The following is a 23,501-nucleotide window of genomic DNA, read 5'->3' as shown; positions in this document are numbered from 1 at the left end:
CACGTTGCCAGCGTTGAGGTTTGTCATTGGCAGATGATGAACTGGGGAGCTTGGAAACCACCTCCGGCAGGGTCTTCAATCCGGTAGTGCGCAACAGACCCAGGGCCTCCTCGACCTGCTGCACTTTTGTAGATACCCCCTGTATCATGATCAAAAGCCCGAAGGGAAATAGCCAGCGGTATTTGTAGTTGTGGGCTCTCAAGACTTGCAAAATTTCTCTAAACTCCCTCCTCCGGCGGATGGTAATAGGAGAGAGGTCCTGAAAGATTTCAATTTTGTGTCCATGCCATTGAAAGTCCTGCAGGCTCCTGGATTGCCTTAATATCTTCTCTTTGAGGGTGTAGCTGTGAAAACAGACTACAATATCACGGGGTACATTGCCCCTAGGCTTTGCTAGAGTCGTGTGGGCCCTATCTAGCACAATCTGAGGTAAAACGTCCTCAGGAGCAGCCTGCAACTCACTGAGAAGCGTGCTGCAAATATCGGTTATTATCTTGTCACAGTCTGTATAGGGCTCACCTTCAGGGATCCCCCGGAATCGCAGATTTCCCCTTCGGGACCTATTTTCTAGGTCTTCAAGCCAGGCTTGTTGATCTGCTATCTTTTGCTGTATATTTTTAATATCCTGGGTTGTTGCGATTACAGCCTGCTCCTGGTCTCCCATTTGGTTTTCCAGCACATCTACTCGGCCTCCCAGCGCCGCGAAGTCCCGCCTCATATCTGCTGCTAAGGTTTGTATCTCTGTGCGTAGATTTCCCATGCCGTCTTTGAGTTCCGTAAACCAATGCAAAAAGTCAGCTTTGGAGAAAGTCGAATCAGTTACGAGCACTGGGGAGTTGGTGCGCGCCTGTCCCTCCGGGGAAACAGGCCTCTGCGTTTCTGCCTCGTGGTCGGTGAGGCCTTCATGAAACTCCTCGGGTGCCGCAGTGAAGGCAAATTGCTTGAGGTCCACCTGTTTCTTTCGCACCGACATGCCTGCTAGACTCCTGCTCCTGATCACGGTCAATAGAGGGAGATTCTGGTCGGATTGCACTAATTTTTTGGGGTTTATGCAAAAAACAGGGAGTGGAGCTCGCGCCTCACGCCGCCATCAGCTCTGTGACGTCACTTCCTCCCCTCGTCCACTGACTTCTGACTTCAGCTTCCGTCCTTTGGCTTTACTTCGGCTTCTGACTTTGACTCTTCCCCCCGGCTTCTGACTTTTCATCGTCCACAGGTACTCTGTTCTGCACCTGCCAGGAGGTCTCACCTAAGTCCCAGCGGCTCGGGTCCTCACGGGCTCCTCCCGGGAGGACTGCGGGTTTCCAGGGGTGACGTTCCTGTTGACCTCCTGGTCCCGGTTTTTTCACTCGTCTCTATCCAGGACTCCTCTTCGGATCCTTGGCCGCAGAGGACCGCACCTAAGTCCAAGAGGCCCGGTTCCTCACGGGCTCCTCCTGGGGGGGCCTCGGGCTTCCAGTGGTGAAGATTCTTCAAGTCCTCTCTCCTGTGCCACCTCCCGGCTTCAACGTCCATTGTGCGCCTTCCCATGGTGCAGCAGCATCCGTCGCAGCTGGCTCAAGGGTCCACGAATCCAGCATAGTGAGCTGCTGTGCTGTCCTGGCTGGCACCACTGCAGAGAACAATCCACAGCAGCTTAGCCCATTAAGATACATTTGACTCAAAATAAGTTTAAGGGCTAAACCACAACCATGAAATAACCATAAAACTTCTCTTCAATAAAAAAAACCAGGTCAAGGCGTATCCTCAACCGCCCATCCAATAGCTGGAGGCAGAGAACACTGGCTGTATCTGGTTCCATGCATGACATATATACAGGTGATGTCATCAAAAAAAGAAAAAGAAATCTCTGCCTCCAATTGCTGGATGAGGGGACTAAACCCACATGCTCTTGACTGGTGGAGCAGAAGGACAAGGAAAATGTACATTTAGCCTCATGACTGTCATTTGTTCAGTGTGTCACGCATGTGAGAAGCATCTATCGGTGTCCTGACAGAGGTACACTGTTCTCAGTGCCGGAGAGAGCAGGAATCAGGCCCGTGCCAGCTAAGAAAAGTAGGCCCCTTTGTAAGGTTCTGATGTGATACTTAATAAGAGAAATCGTTTTCTAAATTTCCCAAATAATTTTTATTTATTTAAGAAGGCTTTTCGAGCTTTTATGTTAGCAAATTCTTCAATTACAATTGAAATTTTTATTTATACATGTTAGAAATAGATACATTTAGCTTTTTTTTTTTTTTTTTTTAATTTTGCCCAACAAAAGTAGGCCCCTTGAACATTGTAGGCCCTAGCCAAGTGGCCATGCTGGCACCCCCTCTCTCCTGGAGTGACTGTTCTAGGTTATACATATTAGGTCCTCAAGTCTGCATATGAAAGAGCTGGAAGATATGGCTTAATGAGGATAGGAGAAAATTGAAAAGAGGACTTGCTCAGTTCTATCCCCTGTCTATCATACAGATGGTTTTCTAGCTTTGCTTTAAGTTGAAGAAGAAATGTTCCTTGTATGTATTTAAGACTAAAATTAGATATCTTCTGAGAAAATAACTTTCCCACACAATTGTACCTTACCCACAATTTAGGGACACTTTTCTGGTGCCTTTTAACCCGCTCGCTGAGCCTATCAGAGGCTGCTGGGGAACACAGGGCTGCCTGACTGGTTCAGCAGGGGGTTGGCACACCACTGAAGAAGAAATAAGAATTCTTTTGACATGTGCCAAGTCCTCAATGTTTTGGTAGAAAATAATATAATAAAAGGTTACTTTTCTGGAAAGGAAGTGTTTCTTCCCCTAAGTTCATTTTGATCCTTACACTCATTTTACCTTGGATTGAGTGCTTGGATTTTCTGCTAGGATCTCAGTACCTAACGAGCTACCTAGGGCTGGCAAAGAAATGCACGGTTGGAAACCCACCTTGACTACAGACAGCCACGTGTCTTTGTGTGCTGTGAATCCATGCAAGAACAGCAGCGACGGCTTGCTTCCGGGCCGCCCTCGGTACAGATAGCAGAACTGGTAGTCCTCATGGTGTGCGTATCTTACCTGCATGCCCAGAGCCCTGCGCCAGTACCTGCAGAGAGGCACATTGTAATTAAATCAGACAAGTCAAGGTCGGGTTGTCTTTCGCTGACTGTGCAAGGTCAAAGGGAAGTTAAAGGAAATGCTTACAGTGCCTGATGGAAGCTAATTAAATACCGAGAGCAAACTGGAACACAAGAAGAATCTGCTATGAGTAACCTAGATAAAGCATCAAGGGGCTTATCACATATTATGCCAATGGAGACAATGATTCTGTTGTTGACCTGCGAGAGGGAATCTGTTGCTGTGGTCAAAACAGTGTCACCTGCAACCTGTTAGCAGCATTTCATTCCTTCTATTACTCTAAAATCTGATTTGATTTTATCTGTTCCACTGGGGTCTGGAGCCTGAATCTTTCAAATTGAAAAAGTCTTTACACACGGACACAGCAGGCTCCCAAGGGAGAACTCGAGAGAAAGAAACCCTTTAAAGAACAGTTTCTCAGAGATAGAAAGTTAAAGGCAGATTTATTTTTTGTGAGGTAACACTCTGCTACAGCACAGGAATCTTCATTAGCAGGGACCTGGGGATGTTCCTCATTCTGTTTATCCTCTTCCCCCTCCGGTCCAGTTCAACGATCACAGCACCAGTCCTCAGTCGGGAGACACAGAAGGCAGCTCCCGGTATGCATGTACCGCAGACTTAGCCAGACATCTACCCTCCCTCTGTCACTGGATGCCATCCTCTGCCCCCCCTCGGGGGTGGGGAAGGCTGTGAGCACTGCTCGGGTCACTCCAATCAGCAGAAGCCGGGCTCAGGAATCAGCACCCAGCATTGCCACTGGGCCAGTCTCCCAGTGAGGCTGTGCTTGATCTTATACAGAAAAAGGCTTCCGATTCTGCTCACTTAAACTTTAGTTTATGGACATTTTCTTTCTAAGAGCCACATCTGGGAGGCCAGTGGAAGTTGTGTAGAAGACTGCAGTTAGCTGGCAGGAAATTTAAATCTACCAGCGAGATTTTAAAGGTCAGGCACATCAGGAGAAGTTCTTCGGAACTGGTTCTTTCAGAGTGGCGAAAACATGACAGATTTACACGTTTCTCAGTAGCATTTATAAAACAACATTTTTCATGTTCTGCGGAATGCATATTCTGTTTGTTTTGTTTCATTCCATGGGAAATGAAAAATGCTTTTATAAATGCTACTGAGTAATATGTAAACCTGTCATGTTTTAGCCACTCTGAAAGAACCAGTTCTGAAGAACTTCTCCTGGTGTACCTGACATTTGAAATCACATTGATAGATTTAAATTTCCTGCCAGCCAACTGCAGCCTTCCACATAGCTGCCACCAGGCCCGGCACCACCGGGTGTGCAAACCGTGCAACTGCACAGGGCAGCATCGGGAGCAAGGAGAGGCTCGTGCCGCCGCCGGTGGACTCGATCCCACCGATGGCGGAAGGAGGCTTGTGTTGCCGCTGGTGGACCCAATCCCAGTGGCAGCAGAAGCAGGAGGCCACAGCAGAGGAAGCCCGTCCTTCAGCTCCTCCTCCGGTGCTGGCCCCATGGTATTGAACACTCGTGCTGCTAGAACTTCCTGTATTCTCACAAGATGAGACTATAGGAAGTGCTGGCACCGCGAATGTTGAATTACCGTAGTGCCAACACAGGAAGAGGAGCTGCAGATTGGCTTTTCTCCGCAAAGATGGAATAGGCTGGTGGCAGCAGCAGCAGAAGAGGAATGACCCATGGATCCTAACTGCCAGGTCTGTACGTGCGTGTGTGTGAATGGGAGATTGCCTGTGAAGGCTGTATGTGTATGGGAGGCTGCCTGGGATGTGGATGTGTGTGTGTGTGTGTGTGTGTGTATGTGTATAGGAGGCTGCCTGGGATGGGGGTGTGTGTGTGTGTATGTGAATAGGAGGCTGCCTGGGATGGGTGTGTGTGTGTATGTGTATAGGAGGCTGCCTGGGATGGGTGTGTGTGTGTATGTGTATAGGAGGCTGCCTGGGATGGGGGTGTGTGTGTATGTGTATGGGAGGCTGTCTGGGATGAGTGTGTGTGTGTGTATGTGTATGGGAGGCTGCCTGGGATGGGTGTGCATGTGTGTGTGTGTGTGTGTGTGTGTGTGTGTATGGGAGGCTGCCTGGGATGGGTGTGCATGTGGGTGTGTGTATGGGAAGCTTCCTGGGATGGGGTATGTGTGTGTATGGGAGGCTACCTGGAATGGATGTGTGTGTGTATATATATGAGAGGCTGCCTGTGATGGGTGTGAATGGGAGGCTGCCTGCAATGGGTGTGTGTGTGTGAATGGGAGGCTGCCTGGGATAGGTGTGTGTGTGACTGGGAGCCTGCATGAGATGGGTGTGTGAATGGGAGCCTGCCTGGGTTGTATATGTGTATGTGTGTGTGTGACTGGGAGCCTGCATGAGATGGGTGTGTGAATGGGAGCCTGCCTGGGTTGTATATGTGTATGTGTGTGTGTGAATGGGAGCCTGCCTGTGTTGTGTCCGTCGGTGCCCGATGCCCTCTCTCCGCCCTCATTAAATCTCTGGTGCCTCCCTCTCCAACTGCGGGAAGATTTACTGCCACGACATTCTTCTGCCACTTGTCCTCGGGCGTTCCCGGACCGGCTTGATGCTGCAACCGCCATGTTTCCTGGAGGCCTAGGGGCGCGGCGCGGCCCCGATTGAAGTACCGGCAATGGCACGAACCTCGGGGGTGTCCCCCAAAGATGACGTCACCCGCAACGGATATTTAAGGTCTCAACTTTTGCTAACACAGCGAGTTAGCAAGGGATCGCTTTCGTTCCTAAGCTACTCTGCCTACGAACTTACCAGAGGTACCCGCTCCTCGGGGCCTTGCTCTCTCTCCTTTGTTTTTCAGATGACAGTCTGGAACCCGTACTCGCTCCTCGAGGGCCCACGTTCCCAGACTTGCTCCGTATACTCTTCTGCCTGGAAGTCTTCACTACCAACTATATCAGCTACATCAGTGAGTTACCATCGTTCTGTCCGAGCTTTCCCTGGAACCAGGTACTCGCTCCTCGAGGGCCTATACATACCAGCTCCTGGGCTTCATTGGGACAACATCGGCATACCCTGCCTACTCACTATATCTCAGTCTCTCCTCAGCTCAGCCTCCAGGGATCGCTGTTCCAGTTTCTGAGGGACTACAGCCCAGCCGGGCTTACCAGCTCACTACTGCCACCTCTGGTGGTTCAGTATACAGTCTAATAAAAGAACTAGTGTGTGTTTGTTCCTAACTCTGAGCCTGACTGGTGGTCCCTCTCAGGTTCATCCCCCGGGGGCGTGGCCATCTGCCACTGGTCCAAGGATCCACCCTCAACTCTCCTATATAACAGAGCTTTAATAACAGATTGCTAACTCCTATCTGATTGCTCCTCCCATCAGGCAGCAGACTAATAACAGCCTGGGATGGGTGCAGGGCCGATGCTCGGTTTTTTGCTGCCCTGTGAGAACATTCATTCTCTGTCCCAAGCCCACCAAAAAAAAGCCCAGCTCTCTTCAGTGATACAAACTTTAAAAACTGACACCCCCCCCTCCTGTACCAATGGCTGGAGCAAGGATATTAGATGCCCCAGGTGAACTTATCCTTACACAATGTGCTCCCACCGCCCCATTCCACACTCAGAGTTAAGAGTTATGCATTTACGGGCAGATTTTAAAAGCCCTGCTCGCGTAATTCCGCCCGGATTTACGCGAGCAGGGCCTTGCGCGCCGGCGTGCCTATTTTGCATAGGCCGCTGGCGCGCGCAGAGCCCCAGGACGCGCGTAGGTCCCGGGGTTTTCTGAAGGGGGCATGTCGGGGGCGTGTCAGGGGCGTGTCAGGGGCGGAGCCGAACGTCACGGCGTTTTGGGGGCGGGATGTGGTGTTTCGGGGGCGGGTCCGGGGGTGTGGTTTTGGCCCGGGGCGTTCCGGGGGCGTGGCCTCACCCTCCGGAACCGCCACCGGGTCGGGTCTCGGCGCACCAGCAGCCCGCTGGCGCGCGTAGATTTACATCTCCCTCCGGGAGGCGTAAATCCATGGATAAAGGTAGGGGGGGTTTAGATAGGGCCGGGGGGGGTGGGTTAGGTAGGGGAAGGTGAGGGGAGGGAACGGAGGCAGGCTGCGCGGCTCGGCGCATGCCGGCTGCCCAAAATCGGCAGCCTTGCGCGCGCCGATCCAGGATTTTATAAGATACGCGCGGCTACGCGCGTATCTTATAAAATCCAGCGTACGTTTGTTTGCGCCTGGTGCGCCAACAAAAGTACGCGAATGCGCTTTTTTAAAAAATCTACCCCTTATATTTTACATGAAAAATATCAACGTACAGTATCCTGAGGTAAAAATGTCACATATGGGAGCCTTCCTAGGATGAGCAGGGTGTGTGTGTGTGTGTGAGAATGGGAGCCTGCCTGGGATTTGGGTGGATGTGAATGGGAGCCTGCCTGGGGTGTGTGCATGTAAATGGGAGCTTGTCTGGAGGGGGTGAGGGGGTGTGTGTGTGTGTGTGTGAGAAAGAGAGAGAGAGAGAGAAAATGGAGGCTGCAGATGGATTCCAACCTGCCAGCAGCTGAAATGAAGATGAGGGCCTGACACTGCTGGTAGATCCCAACCAAAGAAGAGCTGGAGACGCCTGTGGGTTTGTCTGAGAGGGAGTGTATATGTGTATGAATTTGTGTGTATATATATAAGAAAGAGAGGAGAAAGTTTGTGCATCCCACTCCCACTACTCCCACTACTCCACGACAATCCCGGGGTGACTGGAAATCAAAAATTCCCAGGTATGGAGAGCATGAATTTTTTAGTTTTATTTTTCAGGTGTTATTTGCTGTGTCTGCTGTTTTGAAATATTTTATTGGTGTTTGGAACATTTGAAAAACACTTGTACATGAGTTTAACGTATTTATCAGCTTTTTTTAAATTATGATTATGTATTTTATTTCTTGATTTTATGGTTTAATATTTGAGGAATGGTGATGGTTCTGTCTTTTCATTGTTGCACTGCATAGAGAGTCTGGCTTCTTGTGGTTTCCGGTTCAGTTTTTGTCTACCTGTTTGTATTTCTACTTTATGGTTGCTCTATTCTGTATTTAGTGAGGGTCTGTTTATGTTCTGCATGTGTGACTGAGGTGAGGCATTTTCCTAATAGTGTTGGGTGTGGGCTTTCAGAGGGTCAAGCCCACACCCAACACACATCACAACAGGCCTAATACCATATGGGTTCCAAGCAGGGCCGGAGGAACCACTAGGTGAGCTAGGTCTGTGCCTAGGGCGCTGAGACTTAAGGGGCGCCGTGGCAGGCAGCAGAATTTTGAAAGGGCAAAAAGTGCCCTTTCAAAATTCTGCCAGCCCCCAACTTGCCCTGCCTCCCCCCCAGTGCCACCCTCCCGACCCCCCCCCCCCGGTGGTCCAGCGGAGGGGGGCGGAAGCGATCTGCCACTCCCAGGGCCTCGGCTGCCACTAAGCAAAATGGCACCGGTGACCTTTAGCCCCTACCATGTGATAGGGGCCAACCAATGGCACCAGTAGCCCCTGTCACATGGTAAAGGCTGAAGGCTACCGGCGCCATTTTGGTTAATGGCAGCTGAGGCCCCGGGAGCAGCAGATCCACTGGACCACCAGGGGGGCGTCGGTAGGGTGGCACTGGGGGGGAGGCAGGGCGAGTCGGGGGCTGGCTGCCTATCGCGGCGCCCCCTAAGTCTCGGCGCCTGGTCTCCAGCTGCGCCGATCTTCCTTTCTTCGGCCACGTGATCAGCTAGACTGGCTGCGCCAATCTTGTTTCTGTGTGTGCATGTGGTGTGTATGTGAGAAAGAAATGGAGCTTCTGTGTATGTGTATGTGTTATGTATGTGAGAAAGGAATCTGCCAGTTTAAAAAAATGAAATGTGATAATACATATACCTCAACTTTTGTGCTGGTAACACAACTTTTGAAAAGTTGGATGAAAGACGAAATTACTGAATTTTAAGCATCCCTCTTCTGGAAAATAAAATTTAACAAAGTGGGTAGAGAGAAATACTAAAGCAAAAAAAAATTAAAGTATTTAAAATGTTCATCTCAGCAAAATCACAAATTTAAGATACTGATGCCAGGTGGGGTTTGAGGGGGTTTTTTTGAAGCATAATTTAAGCATGAAGACTAGAATAGTTCCAATCTGAAACTGTTTTGCTTTTTTTTTTTTTTTAAGCCTTTATAAAATGTATATTTTTAAATGACTAAGACTGGAATCTTCCCATTTAAAAGGGAAGCTGACTAAGGATGTCTTTCTGTTCCATATCTCCCACATGAATAATCATATGACTGATAGTCTGAAGAAAGACACTTGCTTTATTGCCTGAAAGCGTAAAACAAGAGAAGCTGTACGGTGTGGGTGGCTGCCCCTTGGGAGGACAGAACCTGAAGGAAGGGTGTCATTTCGCCTTCTGATAGGAATGTGGTTTTCTTATTTAACGGTTGGGAGCATCACTTTCACTTTTAGTAAAAGTGAAAAATGCTGCAAGTCTGAAAGCAAGGTGCTTCTGTGAGAGTGTAATGTGTATGTGAGACAGGGAGGGTTCTTCGTGTATGTGAGACAGGGAGGGTGCTTCTGTATGTGTGTGGTGTATATGTGAGTCAGGGAGGGTGCTTGTGTGTGTCAATGTGTGTGTGCGAGAGAGATGGAGCATGCTTTTGGCTAGCTTGTGGCTGTGAGAGAGGGCATGTATGTGATTCAGCCTGTTTGTAAGTGAGATAGTATAACAACCAAACAATTATTTATTTTACATTTGCACACTGAAAATGTGCAAGGTATTCAATGTATGATATACAGTGTTGTAAGAGCGACAGGGCCCCAACACGGCCGTGTTTCGCCTCCAGCTGCGTCAGGGGGACCAAGGTTTTGTCAATCTACAAATTGAAAATTAAATGTATTACTGTACAGGTAGGCGTCCTACACATATCACTTCAAATTGTTTTATTATGTAGCTAGAAGGGACCGAAGCAAGCACAGGTAAAATGTGAAACTCCAAAAGAGGTGACAAATGTGTCATACCATCGGGGAAAAGGGAAAGGGGAGGGGGGAGGGGGGAGAGGGAAAGGAGGGGGAAGGGGAAGTGATAGGAAACACAGGACAAAGGTGCTGTTTATGTATAGGAATGTTGTTGGCCCTGTCGCTCTTACAACATTGTATATCATACATTGAATACCTTGCACATTTTTCAGTGTGCAAATGTAAAATAAATAATTGGTTGTTATATTATTATTGTCCAGTACATTGTATGCCGCACATTTTCTTGTTGTGATTTCCTCTATATGTGTGTGCTGTTCACTCCGCTTCTCCTCTGTGTAAGTGAGATAGAACATATGTGTGATTGAAAGCCTGTGTGTAAGTAAGAGAGAGCGAGAGCATTGTGTGATTGAGAGAGACTGGCCAGAGAGGTGACGTGTGTATGTGTGAGAGAGATTGATCAGGGAGATGACTGGTATGTGTGTGCTTGTGTGTGTGTGTGTGTGTGTGTGTGAGAGAGAGAGAGAAACTGGTTGGGGAGATGATTGGTGTGTGAGAGACAGAAACTGGTCCTGAGGGTGTGACTGGTGTGTGTGTTTGTATATGTGAGAGAGAGAGAAGAGACTGGTTGTGGCCCCTAAGGAAGAGGACTGTGAGGACAGCTTCAGCAGCTACTGCTGCTTCTGGTGTGGCCTGCAAGAGAAAGGAGTAGGAGAACTGCTGGAGAGGGTAAGTAAAGGTGACCTTTTAAGTTATTTTTCTTGATTGACTACCATTTTAATTATTGGGTAGTATGTGATGTGTCTGCTGTTTGAAATATTTTATTGGTGTTTGGTAAAGCTTTCAAAATTTGCATGAGTCTTTAATTATTGAGTATTCTATTCATCAGCTGTTTTGAAATTATTTTATTTGTATGATTTTATAATTATGATTAATGATTTATATATCTTGATTTTATTGATTTGTTTCACCAGGAATGGTGAAATTTTTGTTTTTCCATTGTTATACTGTATAGAGTCTGGCATGATGCGTTTTACAGTTCAGTTTTTGTCTGCACATTTCTATTTATACTTTATGTGGCTTTATTCTGTATTTGGTGAGGGTTTGTGTTCTGCATGCAAAGACTGAGATGAAGCATTCTGTTAGCATGTGGTTTCTCTGTAGGGATCTGTAGTAGCTTGGCCTGTTCTGTTTTCCTGAGAGGAGGTGTATTGATATTTTAGACTCTGGTGTAATATTTGTGGTATTAGTTTTCATAGGTAGGGTTGTTATTCTTTGAGTGTTGGCAGATAGTACTGTGTTGATATGGGAGGACCATGCCGAAATATATCACAATAGGCATGATGCCATATGAATTCCAAGATAAAGTTTTCTTGTTGGCATCACAACAGTGCATGAAATTATCACAACAACTTGTATATTAATTTTACCTCAGAATGTCATTTTTCATGTAAAATATGTTATAAATGCGTAATTTAAAATTGTGTATGGGGAGGGGGCGCCAGACTGTAAGGTTTACCTAGGGTGCCTAATACCCTTGCACCGGCCCTGGTTCCAAGTGTCTTTTTTGCAGGGATATCTGGTTGGCATCACAGCAGTGCATGTAAATATAATGTAAGTGATGTTTTTACCTCAGAATACTGTACTTTGATATTTTTCATGTACAATATAACTGTGAGTGTGAAATGGGGTGGGGGGAGGGGCGCATTGTGTAAGGCTATAAGGTTCACCTGGGGCACCTAATACCCTTACACCAGCCATTGGTACGAGGGGGGGTGTTAGTTTTTAAAGTCTGTATCACTGAAGAGAGCTGGGTTTTGTTTGGTGGGTCTGGGTGGGGGGGAGGGGGTCAGCACAGTAATTGTTCGCCCAGGGCAGCAAAAAACCTGGCACCGGCTCTGGCTGCCACTGTCATCTTAGATGTGGCTAATAAAAAGAAAATGTCCAGTGACATGGACGAGCCTCTCCGTATTATATGAGAAGAATCAGTTTTCCTCAGTGTAAACCTAGGAAGAAGTTTTCTGTACAAGATCAAGCACAGCCTCATTAGAGGACTTGCCCAGAGCCACTGTTGCCTCTGACCCAGTTCCTTTGAACTGGGGCAGAGGCAAAGAAGCAACAAATCTTACCTTATCTGTGCAAAGTACAGAATAGGGCTGGGTCATTTACTGTGCAATCCTTTGTGAACACAAAGTCCCAGAACATGATTAGTATACTGGCAGTGTCTCCAACCTACTGGCAGCACAGCAGGGAAAAGGGCATGTCAATGTCACCAGGATAAAATAATAAAAAAAAAAAAAAAAAGCCACCATGGAACCTCGTGCTGCTAATGCTCAAGAAATTCTACTGTCTTCCTGCACACTACTGATATTTATTTATTTATTTATTTATTTATTTTTAAATTTTTATATACCGGTGTTCCTGTATGACATACAAATCACATCGGTTTACAGTGAAACACTGAAATAAAGCAAAAGAGCTTCGCTTGAAGGAGAAACATGGAACATGGAACAGGGAATACAAACTGGGATAAGGGAGACTATTCTAGTTAAGTTATGGAATGGTCCCGAACACCGGTAAACAACTGAACAAATCAACACATAAACAGTTAACTATAACAAGTAATCAGTACAAAGAATGGGGAGAAGGGCCAATTACAGCTTATAAGAGTAAACAGTGATCTGCAGCGTAGAATACTAGTAGTGTACATCGTGCCCAGAACAATCTGAAATGAATCGGACAGTGCGGATATAAGGAGAAACGAGCAGGCAGGATGTGAAGCGAAGGTCTTAAGTTCCTGGATAAGCTTGGCAGAACAGCCAAGTTTTGAGTTTCTTTCTGAAAGCCGAGTGGCAAGGTTCTTGTCGGATGTCTGGAGGGAGCGCGTTCCACTGTGTCGGGCCTGCTGTAGATAGGGCGTGTTTCCTTAGGGAAGATTTTGCTGGGGGGGCATAGAGTGTGCCTTTGTATGCTCCTCTGATAGGTCTGGATGATGTATGTGGACGGAGTTGGGAGCTTAGGTAGAGCGGGGAGCTCAGGTAGAGCGGGGAGATGTTGTGCAAGGCTTTATGGATAGTTGTTAGAACTTTAAAGAGGATCCTGTGTTTAATGGGCAGCCAATGGAGGTTCTTAAGGATGGGGGTGATGTGATCTCTTTTGTTGGTGTTAGTGAGAATTCTGGCTGCGGAATTCTGAACCATCTGGAGTGGTTTAATGGTGTTGGTAGGGAGCCCAAGCAGGAGGGAGTTGCAATAGTAAATTTTAGATAGTATGATGGATTGTAGTACCATGCGGAAATCGTTGGAGTAATGGTTCCAGTTTCCTTGGTGGTGGTGTTTACAAATTTTTTTAAGTTTAGCTGGTTGTCAAGGGTGACTCCTAGATCTCTCACATAAGGAGATTGATTTAATTTTGGGATGGCTGATAGGGGGGTGCCAGACGGGTTGAGAAGCCAGTTGTTGTCATCTTGTGTGATGATTAGGATCTCCGTCTTGTTGTTGTTAAGGACTAAGTTGAGGCTGGAGAGCAGTTGATTGATCGAATGCAGGCAGCTGTTCCAATGCGTCATAGTTTTGTGTAAAGATTCTGTGATCAGGATGAGAATTTGAACGTCATCCGCGTAGAGGTAATGAGTGAGCTTTAGCTTGGTGAGTAGATGGCAGAGTGGGAGAAGGTAGATGTTGAAAAGGGTCGGTGAAAGTGAGGAGCCTTGGGGGACTCCCAGGTTGGAGAGGATCGGATGTGATTCCTTGTTATTTATCTTTACCTTGAATCGTCTGTTAGACAGGAAGGACTTGAACCAGCTGAGGACCGTTCCCTTGATGCCTATGTCTGCAAGATGTTCTAATAGTGTTGAATGTTTTACCGTGTCAAAAGCCGTGGAGAGATCTAGAAGAACCAGGAGATAGGGTTGTTTTTTCTCCAGGTTTGTTAGTATGGTGTCTGTAAGAGATATAAGGGGGATTCTGTGCTTAAGGACTTGCGGAAGCCGAACTGTGATGATGCGAAAATGGTATTTTCTTCCAAGTAATCAGATAGTTGCTTGTTGACTACCTTTTCCATAAGTTTAGCAATCAGAGGGAGGTTAGCTATTGGGCGGAAGTTAGCTGGGTCAATTGGTGACATATTAGGTTTTTTTAGTAAAGGTTTTAGAATTGCTAGCTTAAGCTGGTCAGGGACTAGACCATGAGTTAGCGAGCAATTTATGATGTCTGCAATTGGCTTAGAGATGGTATTCCTTATGGAAATGAGCAGGTTGGTCGGAATAGTATCCGATGGATGAAATGAAGGTTTCAGTTTCTTGAGGATATTTTCTATCTCAAGTGATGATGTGGTCTCAAAGAATTTGAAGCTCATGTTTCGTTGAGGTAGGGTGGAGAGAGGGAGAGGGGGCATGGGATTGGATGTCATGAGGGGGTCGGTCAAGTTGGTGATTTTTTTCTTGAAGTAATCTGCTAATTCTATGGCTTTGTTGAGTGCTTGGTCGTCTGGAATAGTGGGAGGGGAAGGTTTAGTGAGTGCTGAGACGTGAGAATAGTGCTCTCGAATCGAAGATGAAATGGTGGATTTTTTTTTAGAAGAAGTCTTTCTTTATTCTAAGTATAGCATTCCTGTAGGCATTGAGGAGGGATTTGTATGTAGCTAGAGTTGTGGTGGATGGGTTTTTTCGCCAACTGTGTTCTTTACTTCTTAGCTCTTGTTTGAGGGCCTTCAGTTCTGGGGTGAACCAGGGTTTCCTGTTGTCTGGTGTGGGTTGTAGAATTTTTGTGATGGTCGGGCAGGTTCGGTCCGCAAGTTTTTTAGTGATATTGATCCAGGAGGAGGTGGCTGCGCTTGCATCAGACAGATCGAGTTGTATTAATTCTATAGAGAGCTGTTTGCTGAGGAGGTCTGTGGAGCATGGTTTCCTGAATTGTATTGTGGTTTTCGGGAATGACTGGGGAGGGTGCTCTTTGATCTCAAGAGTCATGTTGATAATCTGATGATCAGTCCAAGGGACCGGTGAGCATGTGGGAGTGGTGGGGAGAATGATGTCTTTATTGATGAAAATAAGGTCCAGAGTGTGGCCTGCTTTATGAGTTGGGCTTTTAATAATTTGTGTGAATCCCAAGTAACTGAGTGACGAAAGTATTGCAACGCAATTCGGGGATTGTGGTGAAGCGTCAACGTGCATGTTGAAATCTCCCATTATTACAGCAGGTTTGTCAGGGTTGATATATTTGGCAGCGAACTCAATGATGGGTGAGGGGTCCGAATCAAGGGTTCCTGGTGGGGCATAGATTAGACCAATTTGTAGGTGATTGGATTTGAAGAAAGAGAGTTCGAGGTTGGTTGTTGTATTAGATTTTTGTATGGTTAGGCCTAGACCTTTTTTTGCCGCTAATAGAAGCCCTCCACCCCTTTTTTTGAGTCTGGGGATTGAGAAAAGGTCATAAAGCTGGGTGGGAAGTTGATTCATTAGTACTGTATCTGTGGGTTTCAGCCATGTTTCTGTGATTGCACAGATGTCTGGCTTGATTTCTGTAAGATAGTCATTTAGAATGTGAGTTTTCTTCGTAAGAGATTGTGCATTAAAGAGGGTAAGAGAGAATAGAGAGAGGCCCAGAAATTGAGTAATAGGAGAGATCATTATTGGAACTAGCCTTTGTTGACAGATGCTGGGAGGTGAGGCAGGTTTAGCTTGAATTCTGCGTTTGCTGATAATAGGGATAGTGAATATGTGCATCTTAGTGGAGGAGATGTAGTTGAGAGCGGAGGGTAGGGTAGGGGCTGTTGCTGAGGGAGTGGTGAAGATAGCCGGTGAAGTAGAGGTTGTTGTTCAGCCGTGGCCTGGAGGCAGTATCTGACTGTGGTGAGGGAGCTGTGCCCGATGGGGCAGTGAGCTGTAGATGGTCACTTGGTCGGAGAGGGGGCCCTCAGATGTAGGTGCAAAATAGAAGGGACCTTACCCAGTTGTGCTCAGGTGCCGACTGCGCTATCCTTACTCTCAGAACCTGTTCTTGCTGCGGGCGTCCTCCTTCGTTCTGAGTTGAGTGTCCAACGTAGGTCTTGATAGGTTCACTGAATCACGGCAAATAGGTGGGATGCCTTAGTGAGGATAGAACCTCAGTTAGAAGGGGCTAATGCTGCACTGCGGTGCTGCACTAATGGGCGCACAACTCCTTATATTTCACGCAAAATTTTGCAGGAACACTGCGAAGCTGGTGCCTTCGGAGCAAAGCAAAACAAAATGCAAGGCAGCACTCACCCCTCCAGAACAGTAAAATCGGCATTCTCGTATACTAACAGGAAAAGGAAATGTAGGGTCAAGCTCCCTGTGGTTAGAAACATGCACTGTTCCATTTCCTCGAGGAGGGAGCTGGGGAAAGGGGAGCTGAGTTCTTCATATATGTCCCAGTCCATACGTACTCACATCAATCATGCATCTGTCACAAAAGGGGTAAGGACACATTGCTGTTTAAAACCGAGTCTTTGTAGGCTGCAAGGAGCAACAGTTACTACTGTAAATCACTTGTGTAAAGAATGAGTGTTTGGCACGGTCACATGGGTGGTTGAGAGTCTTTCAGCCTTTAGTTTGTTGGTGCACTTAGCTTTATCCTCTGCAGTTGTTTGTGCTTGGGAATGAAGCTAGGGTTCGTGGAATTGAGATTGGGAAACCAGGAACACCAGGAACACAATTAAGCTTTGGAATTTGTTGCCAGAGGATGTGGTTAGTGCAGTTAGTGTAGCTGGGTATAAAAAAGATATGGATAAGTTCTTGGAGGAGAAGTCCATTATCTGCTATTAATCAAGTTGTCTTAGGAAATATCCACTGCTACTACTGGCATCAGTAGCATGGGATCTACTTAGTGTTTGGGTAATTGTCAGATACTTGTAGCCTGGATTGGCCACTGTTGGAAACAGGATGCTGGGCTTGATGGACCCTTGGTCTGACCCAGTATGGCAATTTTTTATGTTCTTAAAACCCAGATGAATCTTTGGTGGCTTAGAGAACAATGCTAGGGGGTGCTGTGTGCGAGCGTCAACTGTAGCCCACTCTACTCCTGAACATGTCAAACTCAGAGTTCCAAATCTATCATCCTAACTTTAAGAACATATAGGACTAACTCCCTTCCAAAAATTATTTATCTCAGTGTATTCTATAGCATCTGGATAACTTAGTGACACTCACTCTTATTCTAAGAAACAAAAAAATAAATTTGAATCCCTGGCTAATTAGTACTGGGAAGGAGCTACTTGGAATGTTTCCTGGTACTAATTTGTGCAAGATTAATAAAATTGTGTAAATGATGTAAGGTGCTGTAATGTCTCAGTCTCTCTCGCTCACTCACATTCACCCAGAATTGAATCTAACAATAATAAGGAAATATTTTCAGTCTTTCCTAGACAAATTTAAACTCTCTATGAAGGTCAATTTTAAATAGCTTATCAGGCTTTATTGAGCTCAACCTCTTCACCTGTCAACAAGGTCATTTAAAATTGTACAGGTCTTTAAACAGTTGGATTATAAATATAATTTTTTCAATTCTCTTCCCCTCTCCTTTATCTACAGGAGTGGTCCAGCAAATATGGTTAGCTCAAATCTTTTTATCCTTTATCTGCAGAATTGGTCAGCCTGAATTTAAAAAAAAGGCTCAGCTCTTTATAAATTATTCTAAGTGTAATTTAATTAATTAACATTTGCCTTGGAGTTGCTTTCAAACATTTCTTACATTCTCTATAAATGCCAAATAAATACCACATTTTGGCAGTCAATTGCTTTTAACTAGTCTTATTTCCTTACCTTAACGTTTTAAAGGGATCTATACCTTTAAATACTCATACACACAATCACAACAAAGCTATATGTTCCCTAGATTATTTGTGTGTTTTTATGCATCTACTAGGCATTAAATAGTAGTGCAGATCCTTCTCAGTACTTCTTTCTTCAGTTTCTCTGTTCTAAAACTGTCAGCAGCTTTTTCTAAGCTGTGATATCACCAATCTGATGATGTCACTAAAAATAGTACTAAAGGTATTGAGATGGGGTATATAAAATCTTATTTTCTACATAAAAATCCACTGGTACACCTAATGGTGATAAGGGAGAATTTTAAAAGCCATTAGAATTCCTCTAAATAGAAGCAAGTTGGTGCTTTGCCTAAAAGAAAATGTTATTCCTCCAGCTAGTTCACCTCCCACTGGGTGTAAATACCCAGTAACCTTGGAGTTGCTATAGTGATGGCTTCAGAATGTTTAGGTTAATTGTTTTGGTTTTTTTTTTTTTAAAACAGCTCCCATTACTTTCTATGAGAAGAAAAAAAGCCATTGAGAATAATAGAAATGTATTGACACAAAAATACCCTAAATAAAATTATAAGCTCAAAAAACTTTACTCATATTCCCAATCCTCACACACAATCACACTGGCAAAAAATATCTACTATAGATTCCTTCAGAGTTATTTAATAAATTAGTTTGAAATGTGTGAAGTTTTTCATCAAACATGGTCTTTTTATTATTTATAACACTCCTTTTGGTGACCAAACTCCCTGAAACTAAATTTTGAGAAGTTTTTTTTTTTCCTGTAGTTTCTATTTTACAAAACAAGAATTCAATTACATTCAATATATTGCATTGAAATTGTAAACATGCATTTCAAATTATTGATTGAGATGCTTCTCATATTGAAAAACAATTTTCATATTTGTAAAGTAATAGTAAAGAAAAATTTGAATACACTGAGGTTATGTGAGAGAGAAAAAATCTGGAGAATATATAAAGAAAAGCAAAAACTCTTAATACGTAACAAGCACAATGTCAATGTGCAAATTTTGAGAAGTTTTAACCATTTTTTTCAGCGTAGGGGGTCACAATTCCCAATGGGATAAATAACTTTTAAAGCAAGTGTGACAAAACACACAGTCTAACGCTGGTGAAGTAACTAAACTCTTTTCTGGTGACTACTACTGGCAAAAAGTAAATGAATCACTTTGGAGAAAAGTTGTTTAAACTTCAGTTCTGTTGAGTCCACCAAGATGCTTCTCAGATATAAAATAACAATGGCAGCCTCTGCCCTGGCTCAGGATCTAAATTTCCATGGTTTAAAATTGTAAACTTGTCTAAAAATTTTAATCCTAAAACAGCTGCAGGTATTCACTAAAGCACCTGCCAATGGCATTGATGACATCAGCGGGTCCTCAGCTCCTCTGGTGTTCTGAGAACTTGCCAGGATTCCCGGGCACAGCGTATAGCCACATTCTCCATGGACATGCCAAAACAGCCCCACATGCTGGGTGACATCACCAATGGTGCCGAAGGTGAAACAACAAACTCTTTCTTAGCTCCTAAAACTCTAGAAGAATCTTTGGAGTGTGAGCAGTACCACCTAGCGACTTTTACCATTCCATTATTGTTGTGTTCCCCGGCAAAGGCAGACCTGCAACCGGCTCTACTCACCCCCGATGCCCGGGTTCCGGACCTGGGCCTTCCTCGTTGGCAGTGGTTGGCAGCCGCCTATGCGCTCGCACTCCTGCTTCGTTCCCAGGTTACTCTGGCAGCTCCGCGGTCTTACCCGGTCCCAGTTGGGTCTCACCACGTGCGTCAAGGGAATGCTCTGCCATCACTTAATTTCTGTTTGTTCGCCTTAGGCGCGCGTGCGCACCTTCCCTGACTTTAAAGGGGCTGCGGCGGGAAACCTTCCCGCGGCCCCAGATGATGTCTTCCCCAGGCCTTCCTATTTAAGGCAGGCTCCACCATTCGGTGTTTACCTTGGCAACAGGTCTCCACGCTTTCTGTCGTGTGCTTAATTGCTTGTTGTGTTCCTGTTCCTGATTCTTGATCCTGATTCCTGTTCCTGACCTAGTTCCAGTCTTCGTGTTCCTGTTCCAGTCCTTGCATTCCAGTTCCAGCTCCCTGACTCCTGAGTATCAATTGGACGGATTCCTTGGCTTTGACCCTCGCTTGTTCCTGACCACGCTTTGAATGGCTTTGACCCTCGCTTGTTCCTGACCACGCTCTGGACGGATTCCTTGGCTCTGATCCTTGCACGACCTTTGACCCTGTCTCCAGCCACCTGCCCCTGACTTCAGCTTGAACCTGACCTTGTCTCCAGCCGCCTGCCCTGACTTCAGCTTGAACCTGACCTTGCTTTCAGCCGCCTGCCCTGACTTCAGCTCGAACCCGACTCTGCTTCCAGCTGACTACTTTTGACTTGGCCTTTCTTAGCCTGGACTTAACGTGTTCCTGACTCCTAGCCTGCTTTAGTCTGTCCGGGCTTCGGGAACCGGGCCCTGTCTTTAACTCATCTCCGTTGGACCCTGCGTCTCCGCTGCTTCCTGGCCCCTTATTTAGGATTCTCTCCTCGGAATCAACCACGTGGAGGCCCGCTTAAGACCAGCTGGTCCCGATACCCAAGGGCTCAACCTGTGGGGAATGAGGGCTGGTACTGGCGAAACTCCAGTTGGCCTCCGCTTCCCGTTCAGCTCCGCCTCCCGACAGTGGGGACCTGTGGGGGCATCCCCACGGGTAGCGCCAACTCCCTCTCAGGCTAAGGGTCCACCTCCGCAACAATTAACCTCAGTCAATGTTTTCCGCTGGCTGATAGTGGACGCTTCATTGAACTCTCTACATTTCGTTACCAAATAAATACATTGTAAAAAGGGGAAAAGTTTTATTGAAAGATGGAGACTAAAGGTAAACTCCTTTCAAATTATGCCAGAAATGCCCGAAACGCATGAGTGCATTAGATCTGCACTCAATTTGTATTTGTTGCCTGGGAACGGAGCATGATCCAACTAACTGTGGCCTGTGTGGAAGAATGTGACCTAGGGCATTAAAATATAGATATTATAAGCTCCAAATGGAGTTAGGGGAAAATAGATATCTTCCCTGAAAAAGAAAGGAAGATAGCATTTCCCAGGATTCTGAAGCTCAGAAAGCTAAGAAAAAGAAAACGACTAAGTCTGTTGAACCCTCAAAATATATTAAGGGGCAGATTTTTAAAAAATACGTGCGCACGTACTTTTGTTCGCTCAACAGGAGCGAACAAAAGTACGCCGGATTTTAAAATCCGAGGTTGGCGAGCGCAAGGCTGCGCAAAATCGGCAGCCTGCAAGCGTCGAGCCGCGCAGTCTGCCTCCGTTCCCTCCGTTCTGCCTCCGTTGCCTCCGTTCTGCCTCCGTTGCCTCCCTTGGAGGGAACTTTTTTTTTGTCCCCCCCCCCACCTTTCCCTCCTTTTCCCTATCTAACCCACCCCCCCGGCCCTACCTAAATCCCCCCCCCACCTTGTTCGATGAAGTTACGCCTGCCACTGGCAGGCGTAACTTGAGCGCGCCGGCTGGCCAAGCCCCAACACAGACCGCTGTGTCAGGGCACTCGGCCACGCCCCCGAACCGCCCCGGACCGCAGACACGCCCCAAGACACGCCCCCGGACTGCCCCCGGACTGCAGACACGCCCCCAGACCGCCCATTTTAGCAAGCCACGGGACTTATGCGCGTCCCGGGGCTTTGCGCGCGCCAGAGGCCTATGCAAAATAGGCACGCCGGCGCGCGAGTGCCCTGCGCGCGTAAATCCGGCAGGGCTTTTAAAATCTACCCCAAAGAGTTTATCAGATTCTTCTACTGAAAAAGGGGAGTGCATCAACTTACCTACAAATAACAGTGGCAAAAACTTATAGGTCTATAATAATAATATTTCTCCTAATTTATGGATAAGGAGATAAACCGAAAAGTTTATTGTGCCGTGATACTACTTTGTCAGTAATGTTGCAGTACAATAAAACTCCGTCAATGCACTGGGATCCTCAGGCACCACCACCATGTACAGATGACTGGGCATTGTCTTTGGGCAGGGATCATCAGGTCCCTTCGTTGAGCCAAGATCACCAGTCATTGTCAATGCACCAAAATAATGAAAATTCATTACTGCACCGAGAATGTCAAACATGGTCACCACGTCGAGAGCACAAGACACTGTCACCACACCAAAAGTGCTGGACATCATCACCGCACCGTGAGCACTGAACAAAATCACCACGCCGAACTCTGTTGCTGTGCCGGGAGTGTCGAACAGTTTTGCCATGTAGGACGCCATCACCATGCCGGGGACGCTGAATGCTGCTACTGCACCAAGAATGTGGCTTGCTATCTCCACGCCAACCGCTCGGGTCAGAGTCACTGCATGGACTGGGAGCACTGAGCTCCAATGTCAAGCAGAGCTTACTGTGCACAAACCACTCGACATCATCACCATGCCGGTATAGTTGGCAATCTTCACCCTTCAGTAACTGTATGGCACCATCATCGTGCTGCACACAAAATTAATCAAACAGATTTTTATGATTCCAGATAAATACCATACAAACAGATCACCATCTCCACGAAATGAAAACCCTAAGCATTCAATGAGGCAACAAACTAAAAAGCTTCATCGCAGATGAAAGTCATCATACAAAACTGGAAAAAATGAAAAGAAAAGATCCTTGAAACAGGTAACTCTTAAAACACCATAGATGGCACCTACAAATACAGGTCGCAAAGTGGAGGACATCATTTTACTTTCTGAAAGTTCTCATCAGATTCTAATAGTCATTCTGACCAGTTTCATCTATAATCTCAATAATAACTTTACAAGATTCTCCAAAAAAGGGTGTTAAGAGAAGAAGAACTTCATCTCCATCACCAGTAAGGTCAGTTAAGGGAGTGGATGAGAATTCCATTTCAAGAAAATCTTCCTCTTCCAAAACAATTTATACAAGTGTTATGTGAACAAAAAAGGAGGAACAGGTTCCATGAAACTATGTGCAGACGCGGTGCGGTTATGGAACACAATCATACAAAATCACATATCGTTGACAGCGGTCTAAATTCTGAGGGAACAGAACATTCTGGCGGACAATCTCAGCCGTCAATTCAATCAACACAAATGGGAGTTTAACGAGGAGGTTCTCCAAAGTTTATTCAGAAGTTGGAGCACACCGAGTGTAGACCTTTTCGAATCACCACAAAACAACAAATTAGAGATATTTTGTTCCAGGAGGTACAAGGACAGAGCAGTGTCACGGGATGCATTTCTGATAGGGTAGAAACACCTTTATCTCTACATTTTTCCACCGATTCCTCTGATACCCAGGGTAATTCTCAAAATGCAACAAGACAAGGCCAATGCAATTCTCATTGCACCAGTATGGCCATGCCAAGTATGGTTCTCATCGCTGTAAGCACTAGCAAAGGGAAATATTGTGATGTTGCTGTTAATACCAAACCTGATCATGCAGAACCGAGGAACTTTAATGCATTCAAATCTGAGCTCTCTCAACCTCACTGCATGGAGGATTGAATAAAATGTTCAGTGAATTATCCTGAAGACATAAGGCAAGTGATCCAAGCCTCAAGAAAACTGAATCCTTGGAGGGCCTATGAATTAAAATGGAACCATTTTGCATGTTGACCCATTTACAGCAGAAGTAGTGCATGTAATGTCTTATCTTTTACATTTATCAGACAGACAGGGTCATT

At 45.9% G+C, this 23,501-nt stretch overlaps 1 protein-coding gene across 2 annotated transcripts in view; it reads right to left on the bottom strand.

Annotated features, from left to right (window-relative positions):
* The window catches only part of ABHD6 (abhydrolase domain containing 6), a 105,979-nt gene that overhangs the window by 66,402 nt on the left and 16,076 nt on the right, over window positions 1-23,501 (bottom strand). For both annotated transcript variants that reach the window (XM_029600958.1, XM_029600959.1), the window contains exon 3: window positions 2,910-3,066. In XM_029600958.1, the coding sequence (XP_029456818.1) occupies window positions 2,910-3,066 (157 nt within the window). The remainder of the gene's footprint in view (window positions 1-2,909; window positions 3,067-23,501) is intronic.

This window comes from Rhinatrema bivittatum, chromosome 4 (assembly GCF_901001135.1).
Source record: "Rhinatrema bivittatum chromosome 4, aRhiBiv1.1, whole genome shotgun sequence".
NCBI lineage: Eukaryota > Metazoa > Chordata > Amphibia > Gymnophiona > Rhinatrematidae > Rhinatrema > Rhinatrema bivittatum.
The sequence above is the reverse complement of the archived record's forward strand: the minus strand, read 5'-3'. Positions and strand labels throughout refer to the sequence as shown.